The sequence below is a fragment of the Ictalurus punctatus genome, chromosome 17, assembly GCF_001660625.3.
Source record: "Ictalurus punctatus breed USDA103 chromosome 17, Coco_2.0, whole genome shotgun sequence".
In the NCBI taxonomy this organism is placed as follows: domain Eukaryota; kingdom Metazoa; phylum Chordata; class Actinopteri; order Siluriformes; family Ictaluridae; genus Ictalurus; species Ictalurus punctatus.
This window is the reverse complement of record NC_030432.2, coordinates 2,649,545-2,665,601: the sequence shown is the minus strand read 5'-3', so window position 1 is coordinate 2,665,601 and position 16,057 is coordinate 2,649,545. Positions and strand designations below refer to the sequence as shown.

Sequence of the window (16,057 nt, the reverse complement as noted above, 5' to 3'; positions counted from 1 at the left end):
AATAAGAAGCGGAAGAGGAACAAGCAGAAGAGGAATAGGTTAGTAGTATTACCACTGTACACACTCACTGTTGGTGGTGGGAGTATACCATGTGGTGTGTTTGTATTTGGAAGTGATGTCACTCACATTTAACAGCCAAGAAGGAAAATGTGCTGTACAGGCGATTGTACCAATGCTTTATTTAAGTATAATGCAGGATAAATCTGTCGACATAAAACTTTTATGTCTTCTTTTTCAGACCTTAAAAAAAGGAGGATTTCTAAATTTGAGAAAATGTCCGGGATTCTGCTTTATTTTCATTATGATGTGCTTATGGTGTAATACTGCATCATGTGTGCACATGTTTGCATCGCTTTAACCTCTCACTGTAATTCCCGCCTTCTCACACACCAATTGGTCGATTATAAAAGTCTTGCAGTAACTTTTGGCCAAATTCCTGCCTCTTGACCGTTACCCTACTCTCAGCGAACGCTCGAAGGTGAAGCATCAAACAGTTGCATGACAACAGCAGCAAATGCCAGCTGTCCTGAGTCGAGACAACGCCCGTGACTATATAAGGTCATTTTTTATTTCATGTTATCACATTGCTTCGTATTACACGGCCATTCAAATGTGCAAATGATTGCAGAAGGTTCACTCACGGTATGATATTTCATTTTATTCCATGGACATTCAAAATAATGTAAAACATGGGCAGAGTGAAATCAATTTTATTTCTATATATTATATATTATATTTGTGCTAATTGTCACGATCTCGCCGGCAGATGGCACTGCAAAGAAGACGTGCACAGTCAGCTGGAGAGCACGTGCACGTGCTTGAAGTGCGCATGGACGCCAAGACTTTATTTACAATGGACATGTGCACTTATTTTGGTTTCTTTTCTGTCCCCGCCCTGTTCAGTTATTGGCGGAGGTGTGAGGGCGTGCTTTGAAGTGTAACCAGCTGTCAGCAATTAAGGTAATTGTGACTGGTTATTTAATTAAACGAGTGTTTCATGCCATAGTTAAATGAGTTTTTCATGCCATAATCAAACGAGTGTTTCATGCCAGAGTTAAACGAGTGTTCATGCCATAGTTAAATTAGTGTTTCCTGCCATAGTTAAACGAGTGCTTCATGCTTGAGTTAAACGAGTGTTTATGCCATAGTTAAACGAGTGTTTCCTGCCATAGTTAACCGAGTGTTTCATGTTTTAGTTAAATGAGTGTTCCGTGCTAGAGTTAAACAAGTGTTTCATGCCAGAGTTAAACGAGTGTTCATGCCATAGTTAAATTAGTGTTTCATGCTAGAGTTAAAGAAGTGTTCATGCCATAGTTAAACGAGTGTTATGTCATTGTTGAATGATAGTTGCAGGCCATAGTTAAATGAGAGATTTATGTCATAGTCATGTTCTAAGTTTTGTGTTTAATGCCTCAATTCAAGTTAAATAAGAGAAGTTTCAGTTAGTTAAAAGTGGTAGTGTTTCCATGCCCTGTTTAAGTTCATGTTTCTTGTTTCAGCTGTAAGTTTATGCCTCCTCGACATTGGCTTAAGTGTAAATAAAGACTTTACTCCTGCACTTACTTCCTGTTTGAGTCCTGTTTCGTAACACTAATAGGAAGTTACTCTTAAAAAATTATATTCTTCTCAACACATTTTTTGTTAAATAAGGTCCTGTTTTTTTTATGAGAGAGAGTTTATAAGAGAGCTTGTGTGTGTGCGTGTGTGTGAAAGAGTTTATAACAGAATGTGTGTGTGTGTGTGTGTGTGAGAGAGAGAGAGTTTATAAGAGAACGTGTGTGTGTGTGCGTGAAAAAGTTTATAGGAGAATGTGTGTGTGTGTGTGTGTGTGTGTGTGTGTGTGTGTGTGTGTGTGTGTGTGTGGGTGTGTGCGTGTAGTAAGCTGTAGGGTGCAAAGGTCTGAGTGCTGCTAGATAAGATCATACATAAGATCATACTACTGTAAGTGTGTTTTTTCCATATCAATCACAAGCATTTAGAAGCGACTGTGTGTGTGTGTGTGTGTGTGTGTGTGTGTGTGTGGATAGATGCTTAGTAACCATGTCATATGGTGTACTTGGGTGTGTTTTGTAGACTGTGATGAGTCATCACGTGTTTAAGGATTAAAGATTAACGGCCATAAAGAAAACCAAAACAAACAGACAAAAAATACAAAAAATAATGTAATAAAAGGAAGGTGATGTTCTTCACTCGCTCGTTTATTCATTCTCTAACACAGTCATAAACATGCTTTTAGGGCCTAAATCTCTGCATACTCGATCCTGTACCTACATGTTTCTTTAAACAAATTTGTCCTGAAGTAATTGACCCACTTTTAAATATAATCAATTCTTCCCTAAGCACTGGCTATGTACCTAAATCACTTAAATTAGCAGTTATTAAACCCCTGATTAAAAAACCTGACCTTGACCCATCTCAATTGTCCAGCTATAGACCGATATCAAATCTCCCCTTCATCTCCAAGACCTTAGAAAAGGTTGTAGCACAGCAGCTATGCTTGTACTTGCATAGGAACAACATTCATGAAATGTGTCAGTCGGGGTTTAGACCTCATCATAGCACAGAGACAGCGTTAGTTAAAGTAGTCAACAACCTACTTCTGGCCTCTGATCAGGGTTGTGTCTCGCTGCTTGTGTTACTTGACCTTAGTGCAGCTTTTGATACTATAGATCACACTATTCTCCTTGATAGATTAGAAAATGTTGTCAGCGTTAAGGGAACAGTCCTCTCCTGGCTCAGGTCTTATTTGACCGATCGTTATCAGTTCGTAGATGTAAATGGAGACTTCTCCACGCATACCGAGGATAAATTTGGTGTTCCATAAGGTTCTGTTTTAGGCCCACTGCTTTTTACTTTATATACGCTACCTCTAGGTCAAATTATTCGTAAACATGGAATTAGCTTCCACAGTTATGCTGATGATACACAGTTGTATGTTTCAGTGAAGCCAGAGGACAGACAGAAGCTTAATAAAGTTGAGGAATGTGTAAAGGACATTATACGTTGGATGCTTATTAACTTCCTTTTACTTAATTCTGATAAGACAGAAGAACTTGTATTAGGACCGCATGTAGCTAGAAGTAAGCTTTCTGATCACATAGTTACTCTGGATGGTCTTTCTGTTTCATCATGTGCAGCAGTAAAACACCTTGGTGTGATTATTAACTCCCTATTACTAAGATAGCCTTGTTTCATCTCAGAAATATTGCTAAGATAAGAAATATAATGTCACTACATGATGCAGAAATATTAGTTCATGCTTTCATCACCTCTAGACTAGATTACTGTAATGCCTTACTGTCTGGATGTTCCAGTAGGAATATAAACAAACTCCAGTTAGTCCAGAATGCAGCTGCAAGAGTCCTAACTAGAACCAGAAGACACGACCACATCACCCCGATCTTATCAACATTGCATTGGCTCCCAGTGAAATCTCGCATTGATTATAAAATACTATTATTAACCTATAAAGCACTAAACGGTCTCGCGCCACAGTACCTAAGCGACCTTTTGGTTTCTATGATATGCCACGCCTACTTAGATCAAAAGATGCGGGCAATTTGACAGTACCTCGAATAGTGAAGGCTACAGCAGGGTGAAGAGCTTTCTCTTATAGAGCCCCATAGTTATGGAACAGTCTTCCAATTAGTGTTTGGGACTCAGACACAGTCTCAGTGTTGAAGTCTAGGCTTAAAACGTATTTGTTTACTCAAGCCTACCCTGACTAGACTTACTGTTACGCTAAGCACAGTCCTAATAATCTTTTCTCTCCCTCTCTCCTTCTGTCGAACCACACACGATTTTATGGAGATACTAGACATTCTAATCCTTTCTGCTCTCCGGACCTGCCTGATCCATTTCGGATGTCCTACCTCTGGATGGAGGTCTCATCTACTCCAATTCCAGATTGCTGGGACTACGGCTGCTTCTACGGCCAAACAGACTTCATATAAAACCATAATAAACTTTTTCACACTATCTTTTGTTACCCAGATGAGGATGGGTTCCCTTCCTCTCAAGGTTTCTTCCTCTTAACATCTTAGCAAGTTTTTCCTCGCCACCGTCGCCACTCAGTGGCTTGCTCAGTTGGGATAAATTCACACCTTTAATATCTGTATACCGTGTTGATATTTCTGTAAAGCTGCTTTGAGACAATGTCTATTGTAAAAAGCGCTATACAAATAACATTGAATTGAATTGAATTGAATTGAAATGTCATGCTTTTTATTTTTATTTTTATTTTTTTTGGGGGGGGCACTTGTTTCAATGCTGCCATATTGTGATAACGTTAGCGTTAGCAAAGTCACAGCAGCCCCACCAGCCCGAAAACCCGACACACCACCACACTGTTGACCAATCCGATCGCCGTATACGTGCTGAACTTCGACGGCACTTCGATCTCTTTCCTCCTGCAAGCACTAACGTCATTAAGTGCTACACTATAGTGCCAGCACAGCAGCCTCAGTGCGATCCACTTCATTACCTGCCGGGTCAGCACCAGAATCGAAAGCCCCAAGCAGAACCGCGCAACTCCAAGGGTAAAGATCAATGGGGTCAAGGGAGGTAGGGTCACCGGGAATGGCCCTGAGGGTTCGAAAGTCACACTGAGCCGCTGATTGAGCCAGTAACCGACAGAACATCCAGCACTACAGCCCAAAATTATAGTGGTGTCCCCCCGCGTAGCGCTGTAGTGGTCCAACTCGGGGTATTTATAGCACAGGATGAGGGGCAGAACCAGTGAGATGGCAGGGGACAGTGGGCTGTTGAGCTGGAAGAAGTCCAAGCTGTCCCAGTGTGGGTAGGACGCAACCAGAACGAGGGCGGATATGAGAGTCCCACAGATCACATCCTGAGAGGAGGAAAAGAGTGATGAGTTGATTAAAACGGAACTGTAATGTCACTTTAAGACCATGCTTTTGTACACACTCGGTTTCTACACTCTCTGTCCAGTGTTATAATGGCTTGCTAACTAGCTAGAGTGTTTCTAAGCTTTTAAATTATCTACAGTCATATCAGTTTGCTAACTAGCTAGAGTGTTGCTAAGCTTTTAAATTATCTACAGTCATATCAGTTTGCTAACTAGTTAGAGTGTTGCTAAACTTTTAATTATTTAGAGTCATATAAATTTACTAACTAGCTAGAGACATGAACAACTAGCTTGGTAACTAGTTGGGTTACTAACGTGCTAAGCTTACCTATCTAGGAAAAAAAAATCATATTGCCTTGCTAATCAGCTAGCAAGGCAACTAACTAGTTTGCTAACATGCTAAGCTTTAAGCTATGTAAAAATAAATAAATAAAGTCATATAATAAAAAGTCATCTAGCATGGTAACTAGATGTTTTGCTAACTATCCAACCATACAAAGATGTAGCATCCAATTACCTAGCATACTGACTAGCTAAATTGAGTAGACAGGTAGCATGGCAACTGGGTCATATCGCAGCAGTGCCTTCTAGGTAAGTTGTGTTTCTGACACAGTGAAGTTGACTTCATCCTTCATCTTTATACTCTACTCGACAGAACAGCACTTAAGATGGCAGTCAAGGGAGCTCAACCAAGGGGAAGTGGACAAGTGCACATTAAAAACAGGATTATAACAGAGGAAGTATGAACTGTCTGACTAAAATAGTTGACAAACAAGCTTTTTATAGTCTCTCTGTCTCCACACACACACGCACACACACACACACACACACACACACACACACACACACTCACACACACACACTCTCACCAGGGCTGAGTGCATGCCAGTATAGAGGCGACTGAGACTCACGAGGGCTGAAAGAACCACGGCTGCGACCAAACCGACCTCAAACTGAAACTAAAGCAAGCACACACACACACACACACACACACACACACACACACACACACACACACACACACAAACACACACACACACACACACACACACACACACACACACATCAAAACACATTAGCATTATCATACACAGACTGTCAAAACATTTCTTTACACAGTTTGTCTCTCACACACACACACACACACACACACACACACACACACACACTCCCTATAGTGTGTGTTACTGATTTATTTGTTTTTAATAATTAATTACTGCTGTATTTTCGGTATTTGCATATGGTTTAGTATGTTTTCGGAAATGGACACACAACGCACACACTCTTTACATTGGTGTGTGTGTGTGTGTGTGTGTGTGTGTGTGTAAACCTTCACTCTCTCCGGGGCACTCAGCAACAATGTGAAGGCGATGGCTGTGGCAGCCATGGAATGAGTTGAAGGCATGCCGAACTCGATACGATGTTCCAGTTTTACCACAGGGGGCGACGAGGGACGAGGGAGCTTCAGCATATCCTTCATCACCTGTCCTATATACATCACCACCTGTATACATAGAGAGTAATAATCATCTGTCCTATTATACATCACCACCTGTATATAGATATAGTAATAATCACCTGTCTTATTATACATCACCACCGGTATATAGATACAGTAATAATCACCTGTTCTATTATACATCACCACCGGTATATAGATATAGTCATAATCACCTGTTCTATTATACATCACCACCGGTATATAGATATAGTAATAATCACCTGTCCTATTACACATCACCACCGGTATATAGATATAGTAATAATCACCTGTCCTATTATACATCACCACCTGTATATAGATATAGTAATAATCACCTGTCATACTATACATCACCATCTGTATATATAGAGAGTAATAATCATCTGTCCTATTATACATCACCACCGGTATATAGATATAGTAATAATCACCTGTCTTATTATACATCACCACCGGTATATAGATAAAGTAATAATCACCTGTCCTATTATACATCACCATCTGTATATAGATATAGTAACAATCACCTGTCTTATTATACATCACCACCTGTATATATAGAGTAATAATCACCTGTCCTATATACATCACCACCTGTATATCGATATAGTAATAATCACCTGTTCTATTATACATCACCACCTGTATATAGATATAGTAATAATCACCTGTCCTATTATACATCACCACCGGTATATAGATATAGTAATAATCACCTGTCTTATTATACATCACCACCTGTATATAGATATAGTAATAATCACCTGTCCTATTATACATCACCACTGGTATATATATATATATATATATATATATATATATATATATATATATATATATATATATATATATATATATATATATATATATAGTAATAATCACCTGTCCTATTATACATCACCACCTGTATATAGATATAGTAATAATCACCTGTCCTATTATACATCACCACCGGTATATAGATATAGTAATAATCACCTGTCTTATTATACATCACCACCTGTATATAGATATAGTAATAATCACCTGTCCTATTATACATCACCACCTGTATATAGATATAGTAATAATCACCTGTCCTATTATACATCACCACCTGTATAAAGAGAGAGTAATAATCACCTGTCCTATTATACATCACCACCGGTATATAGATATAGTAATAATCACCTGTACTATTATACATCACCACCTGTATATAGATATAGTAATAATCACCTGTCTTATTATACATCACCACCTGTATATAGATATAGTAATAATCACCTGTCCTATTATACATCACCACCGGTATATAGATATAGTCATAATCACCTGTTCTATTATACATCACCACCGGTATATAGATATAGTAATAATCACCTGTCCTATTATACATCACCACCTGTATATAGATATAGTAATAATCACCTGTCTTATTATACATCACCACCGGTATATAGATATAGTAATAATCACCTGTCCTATTATACATCACCACTGGTATATAGATATAGTAATAATCACCTGTCCTATTATACATCACCACCGGTATATAGATATAGTAATAATCACCTGTCCTATTACACATCACCACCGGTATATAGATATAGTAATAATCACCTGTCCTATTATACATCACCACCTGTATATAGATATAGTAATAATCACCTGTCCTACTATACATCACCATCTGTATATATAGAGAGTAATAATCATCTGTCCTATTATACATCACCACCGGTATATAGATAAAGTAATAATCACCTGTCCTATTATACATCACCATCTGTATATAGATATAGTAATAATCACCTGTCCTATTATACATCACCACCTGTATATAGATATAGTAATAATCACCTGTCCTATTATACATCACCATCTGTATATAGATATAGTAACAATCACCTGTCCTATTATACATCACCACCTGTATATAGATATAGTAACAATCACCTGTCTTATTGTACATCACCACCGGTATATAGATATAGTAATAATCACCTGTCCTATTATACATCACCACCGGTATATAGATATAGTAATAATCACCTGTCCTATTATACATCACCACCTGTATATAAATATAGTAATAATCACCTGTCCTATTATACATCACCACCGGCATATATATATAGTAATAATCACCTGTCCTATTATACATCACCACCTGTATATAGATATAGTAATAATCACCTGTCCTATTATACATCACCACCGGTATATAGATATAGTAATAATCACCTGTCTTATTATACATCACCACCTGTATATAGATATAGTAATAATCACCTGTCTTATTATACATCACCACCTGTATATAGATATAGTAATAATCACCTGTCCTATTATACATCACCACCGGTATATAGATATAGTAATAATCACCTGTCCTATTATACATCACCATCTGTATATAGATATAGTAATAATCATCTGTCCTATTATACATCACCACCTGTATAAAGAGAGAGTAATAATCACCTGTCTTATTATACATCACCACCTGTATATAGATATAGTAATAATCACCTGTCCTATTATACATCACCACCGGTATATAGATATAGTAATAATCACCTGTTTTATTATACATCACCACCTGTATATAGATATAGTAATAATCACCTGTCTTATTATACATCACCACCTGTATATGGATATAGTAATAATCACCTGTCCTATTATACATCACCACCGGTATATAGATATAGTAATAATCACCTGTCCTATTATACATCACCATCTGTATATAGATATAGTAATAATCACCTGTCTTATTATACATCACCACCTGTATAAAGAGAGAGTAATAATCACCTGTCCTATTATACATCACCACCTGTATATAGATATAGTAATAATCACCTGTCTTATTATACATCACCACCTGTATATATGGAGAAATAATAATAATCACCTGTCCTATTAGACATCACCACTTGTATATGTATAGAGAGAGAGTAATAATCACCTGTCCTATATTGTGTGTATATTAGTATAAATTCATTGTGTTTATTTGCTTTGTATTTTTATATTAAATCTGTGTTTCTGTCCCTTACAGCCCACATGTTGACGAGGCGGCGGCACAGGAAGGGATCCAGGTTCCAGTGGATGAAGGGCAGAAAGGAGATGTAGAACACTTCATTTCCCAGAGTGGCAGATGCCACAAAGAGGTAGTACAGTGGCCAGTTTCTCACCTCGTACTGAGAACTCCAGACCTGGAGAGAGAGAATCACATAATAGTTAATGAATTGACTTGAACTTAAGGATGCACTCTTATATCTTACACCTGGAAATGTGGTTCTAGTGTATCTTTAAAAAAAATCAGTCAAGGTACATAAATGAGTTTCGTGTAAAGGCTTGAAGGTCAAGCATGTATTTGTTCATTTCTCATTCGTCTAGTGGCGGTGGTTTTACTTGTTCCATATGTCATCACATTTCACCCACGTGTCGTGTCTTGATATCTGCATAGCTAACCTGTACACCTGTCAGTCGCCCAGATGTGAGCTCACACCTGACCCAACTCGTAAAGCGGGAAAATCCAGTACTACCACAGCTATTTCTCAGTTCAGCTCACCTGGATAGGTTTATTTTATTTGTATTTCATTTTGCGCCTCTAAGAGCATTACATGTTTTTTAGTAGTCTATAGTCTACTTACGTCGCTTTTGCGTCCTTTCGCCGCGTGCTCGCCGTTCTGGCACGGCGGTGACGTACCGTTCGCGCGGCTGTGGGTCCTCGTGCTGTCGGGACAGAGCCGCTCGTGAGTGGCGCGTGGGGCCGGAAATAACCCGCAGGCGCGCTGGAAACCGGCCACCAGTTCCGAGCTGCTCAGGTACGAGACCACCGACCACATCATCATCATAACACCAGCGTCTCCGCGCGCGCCGCTACGACCTCCTGCTACTGCTCTATACAGATTCACCCGCCGCGCGCACTCCGTAACCACTCTACTGAGCGCGCGCTTCCGCATTCTGCACGGGCTTTCCTGCGCGAGAGAAAATTGATGGAGAGTTTAATGAAAGACTGGGTTTAAAAAATAATAAAATAAAATAAATAAACAAAATAATAATAATAATAATAATAATAATAATAATAATAGGAAGGAGGGAAGGAAGAAGAGCACCTGTAATCTACATTCTTCTCACGTGCCGGTCTGTGTGACGTCACTATTCATATTTAATTTTGCTTCATATCATTATCGAAGACCTGCATGTAGCTCTCCTCTCTTCTCATCTAATATTAACAGCTTTCCGGCTGTAAATAAACTACGCGCACGTCATCAGTGGGTCACGTGACATTAATTACAGTGCAGATGACGCTAGGTGTGTGAGTGATAACGCTGATGTATTTCCCTCTGCTGACTCTGGATTCTTACACACCGATCTGTTACATGGACCTTTTCCCCACGTTAAATGATCCAGTAGTTTCCTTCTCCCGCCTGTAGGTGGCGACTTGAAGCGTTTATGTCTGATTGCCTTCAAACATCTGATTGTTTCTGATACCAGTATATGAAAAAATAATACTACACTGTACCTCTCCCTGCCGCTGAGGTAATAATAATAATAATAATAATACTAATAATAATAATAATAATAATAAGGGAAAGAAGAATAATAATTTATTATTAATAATAATAAGAACGCTCGAAGGTGAAGCACTGTTGTGTATAGCGTCAAACAGTTGCTTGACAATCAAGACAATGCCCATGACCATATAAGGTCATTTTTATTTTCATGTTATCACTTATAATAGTGAGTCATCTGCAGTGTATTAAAGTGTGCATTCATAGTAACACTGTTTTGAACACCCCCACCCCAAAAAAAAAAACAAAAAAAAAAAAAAACATGTCCGATTCTTTTTGGAAAACCTGCTATTGCTATTCCGATATGACAGGATCATAACTCGTAATACATGGGAAATACAACTGTGAATGGCAGATACGTTCAAAATCAACTTGTTCCTGATTGGAGTGATTGATGGTGTTACAACGACCCCACTCTCCTCTACTAAACTGTACTTCTCTTTGTCACTGGGGTGGTTACACCTGTATGTATTTATTTCCAACCATCCATCCCTCCATCTTCTATACCGCTTATCCTTCCTTCAGGGTCACAGGGAACCTGGAGCCTATCTCAGGGAGCATCGTGCATGAGGATGCCAATCCATCACAGGGCACACTCACATTATCTATATCTATCTATCTATTTGTGTGTGCTATTGTCGTTCACTGTGTATTATCATCTTGTCCTCCATGATCAGTTCGAGCGGATGGATATTTGCTCTTATTCTACCCTATCTACCTACCTATCTATCTATCTATCTATCTATCTATATATATATATATATATATATATATATATATATATATTATGATCAACAACACAAACAAAAACAATCCATTGATCATTGTGTAGTTTTTTTTATGTAACAACAGAAATAAAGATGCATTTATTTTCTTTTTTTTCAAATTCATTTTTATTATTTATTACCATAACGCAAAATATTATTATTAATCATTATTTTATCCGGTTTGTTATTATTATTTGTGTTGCTGTTGTTAGTATTAGTATTATAATACCACAAGTAAACAAATAACGTTGACTTTTATAATTTTTTATTTTAAATTTATTATCATGACAGCACAACTAAAACTCCGTTACTTTGAATTCATTATTCAATTATTTATTTATTATTTATTATTTTGCAGCTGTACTGCTGTCAGAGCTGTAGAAAATGCATCGATGACCTTCTGACCAATCAGAATCGAGAATTCTTTTGCAAACTGTGAAGAAGGCGTGGTTTCGAACATTTGATAACATTTGATTACATATTGCACTATAAATAACCTGTGGTTTATATGAGTTGTAATTTATCCCATGTAACGTGCGTTACACAGGCAACATGTCGAATTTAAAGTTAAACAGGAAGTAAATACGGTTTTGTCCGTGACCTTTGCTACTGACGCGTGCCGTTTGACGCGGAGTGTGCTGGGTTCGGCTTTGATCTCACCGCGTGAGCTGTCTCGCTCTTTCCCTCTTTTGTCTCGAGACGCAGCATCATCGCAGTGTGATGGCGGAGTGATTTGCGTCAAGCCTCGAGCCCAACCCGCTCCCTCTCTTCTTCGTCAAGAAAGAGGAGGAAAGAAAGAAAGAAAGAGAGAGAGAAGAAGCCGCTCGTGACGCTGAGATTTACCGGAGGAGCGAACGGGGCAAAATATAAACAAATGCCAAAAGAATAGACTGCATCTCATTACATCACCGAGAGAGAACCGAGTCCATCCGGGTACCGGGAGTGAACGCGGCTCGCGACGTGATGTTTATTTTTGCTCCGGTGTGACACGAGCCGATTTTTACAACAACAACAACAAAATGCCCAGTTAGTAAAGGTTATATAGGGGCGCGGGACCAGAGCTCATCAGCGTCAGCACCAGCGCGGGACCGCCGGAGACTGGGGTGATGTGAACGGAAAGTGCTCGAGACGCCGCCGCCATGGCCGAGGAGGCGGATATAGAGGCGGATGCGGGAGCTACCGGCTGCACGGACAAGTATGAGGAGTATGAGTGCAAGATCTGCTACAACTACTTTGACCTGGACCGGCGCGCGCCCAAGATCCTGGAGTGCCTGCACACGTTCTGCGAGGAGTGTCTGCATGCGCTGCACCTGCGCGAGGAGCGGCCATGGCGCGTCACGTGCCCCGTGTGCCGCCACCGCACGCCCGTGCCGGATTACCGGATACGCAACTTGCCCAACAACACCAAGGTCACGGAGGACTTCCCGCTGCGCGTGGACGTGGACGCTGACCCTGTGCCGCAGGACGCGCTGCCACCGCACCCCCCGTCGCTGCATCCGGCGCTCGCGGCCCTGCGGCGCGACGACGCGTCGAGCGCGTCCGGCCCGAGCCGCCACGCGCACGCGACCCCGTCAACCACGGCGTCCACGGCCACCATGACGCTCTCGCAGGACTCGGTGGTGTCACGTCGCGAGAGCTGCCACGAGGGCTGCTGCAGGCGCCTCGCGCTCACCGCCGGCTGCGCGTGCGTCGCGTTCTCGTTCGTGGCCATGCTCGCGTTGCTCTTCGCCGGCCTCGTGTTCGTGCACGGAAACTCCGCGGACCGGCCGCCGTCTCCCGCCGGTCCCGTGTGCCTGTCGGTCGCGAGCGTCCTCGCCATGGTGGCCGTGGTAGTCACGTGGCTCCTCTGCTGGCTGAAATACAGACCGGAGCACGAGACGACCGGCCGCGCCTCGGCCACGAGCAACAGCAGCAGGAGAAACGCATGAGCTCTCTCTCTCTTTCTGTGTGCGTGCGTGCGCGCGCGCGTGTATTTGTGTGTGCTATTGTCGTTCACTGTGTATTATCATCTTGTCCTCCATGATCAGTTCGAGCGGATGGATATTTGCTCTTATTCTACCCTATGCACTTAAAACACGACTGACAATCTCAATCAATCAGAATCTCTCTCTCTCTCTCTCTCTCTCTCTCTCTCTCTCTCTCACACACACACACACACACACACACACACACGCACACACACACACACTCTCTTTTCCTCATGTCAAGTTGCAAAATCCCACCACATAACACATATTTACATTTTTGACCAGTCCTAGATTTATACTCAAAAACCAATCAGACCCATAACTCAACATGACGTCGTACAAGACTAATGAATTATTCAGGAATTAATCACAATCAATCCAAGATGTTTAAAGTATCTCTGAAATGCAATAGAAAACTACGACGACCATTTTACGTAGAAGAACAATTGTTCAGTTTGTTTTCTATATCCAGAACAACAACAAAAAGATTTAGTTTCATCACTGATAGAAGAGTTCGCAAGCCGTGCTTCTGTGGTTCTGTGGTTAAACGCTTCCGGGTCTCACGTGTCATATCAAAGCCACATAACTGATTTATGGAGTACATATGTAACGCTCCTTATATAGATTTTATGCCAAAATATAAAACAAAAACGACACAACCTCCCACGTGATACCTGTAACATTAAAATCAGCATGTAAAAGGAGGCAGAGATTATGATCAGGATTACGGCTCCTTCTTGGCTGCTTCTGATTCAATTGGGTCAAATTTGTGAATTGTTCAGTTTAAAATGGAGATTTTCTCAGTAGTTCTGCGTAAATCAGTGTGTGTTTTATATAAAGGTGCTCTACGATAATGTCCGTTAATAATTATTATAAATTATTTGTATTCTTATTTCAGCGCTTAGGTTTAAAATTGGATTTTTTAAAATATTATTTCTCCAGGTCCCGGGTCGGTTTATCATCAGTTTATGCATGTCACCACCTGGACACATTAAAGATCTAAATATGCGAGACAAATAAATGCCAATTTACTAAAAATTACTAAATGTTTAGGCATTTACGTGTTGTTTTGTTTCAAATTAAAAGGGGGAGGAGGGGCGGAGGCATTTTCAGGGTTTTTTTTTTTTTAAAAAAAAAACCTTTTCGCAATCAGGGACCCCATTTAACATTATTTATAACTTTAAAAATGTAAAACAATGTTAATTTATTTAAACATGTGCAATAATATTTGTCTCAATAATGTTGAGATTTCCATAACTAACAAAAAAATAAATAATAAAATGGACCACACTTTGAGAACCACTGTTGTAGATTGGAGGCCATTTTAATAATTGAGTGGGTATTTAAAACAACAACAACAACAACAACAACAAACAACTCATCTAGAGACGTGCTTTACAGCAGATGTTTGTTTGTAACTTTCAAACCTGAAATTTCAACTAGGAAAAAACATTTAAAACGCCCCTCACAGCACTGACGGTAAACACAGCATCACGTCTTTACTTGTATATCCAGTTTAACTCATTTTTAAGTATTAGCTTTAGATCACTCAACATATGCGCTCGCCTTTTTTAAGGAAGAAAATATACATCGCTCATCACAGCTAGCTGGTTAGCTTGGAGGAGTCTTCTCACGTCCCATACCCGTTCCAGCTTCGTCGCTCTAAAACGACATAATTCCGAGTTACGACTTCCCACTTACGTTTCTGACTCTGACCAGGCAGAATGAACGCACACTGTTAATGCATCAATGCTGTTAGCACTCTTATTGATTTTTCTGTTGCATCCCACAGGATCACAATCCCGACGCACTCCTCTACTCTCAACCGCACGCTCTACGCATGATAAATCAAATTTTAAAAAATCTGATCTGTATAAACTGGATCAGTTTAGAACACATTATCCGTTCGTGTATTCGTATTCGCTTACATTCCTGTTCTAGATTGTTTTTTAACGTTTGAAATTCGGATTAAGACGTTCAGGGGTACTTTAAATTCAGCATCGACAATGCAAACATGACGGTTTTGGGGCCAAATTTTGCTAAAATAAAACCAAAAAAAAAAAAAAAAAAAAAAAAAAAAAACAACAACTCACTGCAACTAATAATAGCTGCACATTAAACACACACACACACACACACACACACACACACACACACACACACACCAGAGAATATATAAAGAATGGAATTAAGACCGTACACCATTAGCACTACGAATGTTATTAAATAATACATACTCTAGTGCACTATATGTTCATTTGGGATTCAGCTCTGGTGAACACACTTTCAGTAACTGCCTTCCTCTAAAACCGTGTACAGTATTTCTATTTCTCTCTCTCTCTCTCTCTCTCTCACACACACACACACACACACAGTACACAAGTTACACACATATTGCTTATATA

The 16,057-nt window shown here is 39.8% G+C and overlaps 2 protein-coding genes across 3 annotated transcripts; one reads left to right on the top strand and one right to left on the bottom strand.

The window, feature by feature from the left end:
- Positions 1-4,016: 4,016 nt before the first annotated feature.
- LOC108277997 (sphingosine-1-phosphate phosphatase 2) lies at positions 4,017-10,863 on the bottom strand. Of its 2 annotated transcripts, none has more exons than XM_053687468.1 (6): positions 10,460-10,863; positions 9,995-10,321; positions 9,395-9,553; positions 6,198-6,371; positions 5,779-5,826; positions 4,017-4,849 (listed from the first exon to the last, which is right to left on the bottom strand). In XM_053687468.1, exons 2-6 carry the CDS (start codon positions 10,304-10,306, stop codon positions 4,304-4,306), a joined length of 1,239 nt encoding a protein of 412 aa, XP_053543443.1. In that variant the 5' UTR covers positions 10,307-10,321; positions 10,460-10,863; the 3' UTR covers positions 4,017-4,303. The 2 variants fall into 2 exon arrangements, with proteins under 2 accessions (XP_053543443.1, XP_053543442.1); XM_053687467.1 differs by having other exon boundaries at positions 4,020-4,849; positions 5,737-5,826; positions 10,460-10,853.
- Positions 10,864-12,362: 1,499 nt separating this feature from the next.
- Positions 12,363-14,763, top strand: LOC124629106 (E3 ubiquitin-protein ligase RNF186). The gene has a single exon (XM_047161488.2). The coding sequence runs from the start codon at positions 12,825-12,827 to the stop codon at positions 13,611-13,613; it is 789 nt and encodes a 262-aa protein (XP_047017444.1). The 5' UTR covers positions 12,363-12,824; the 3' UTR covers positions 13,614-14,763.
- Positions 14,764-16,057: the final 1,294 nt, after the last annotated feature.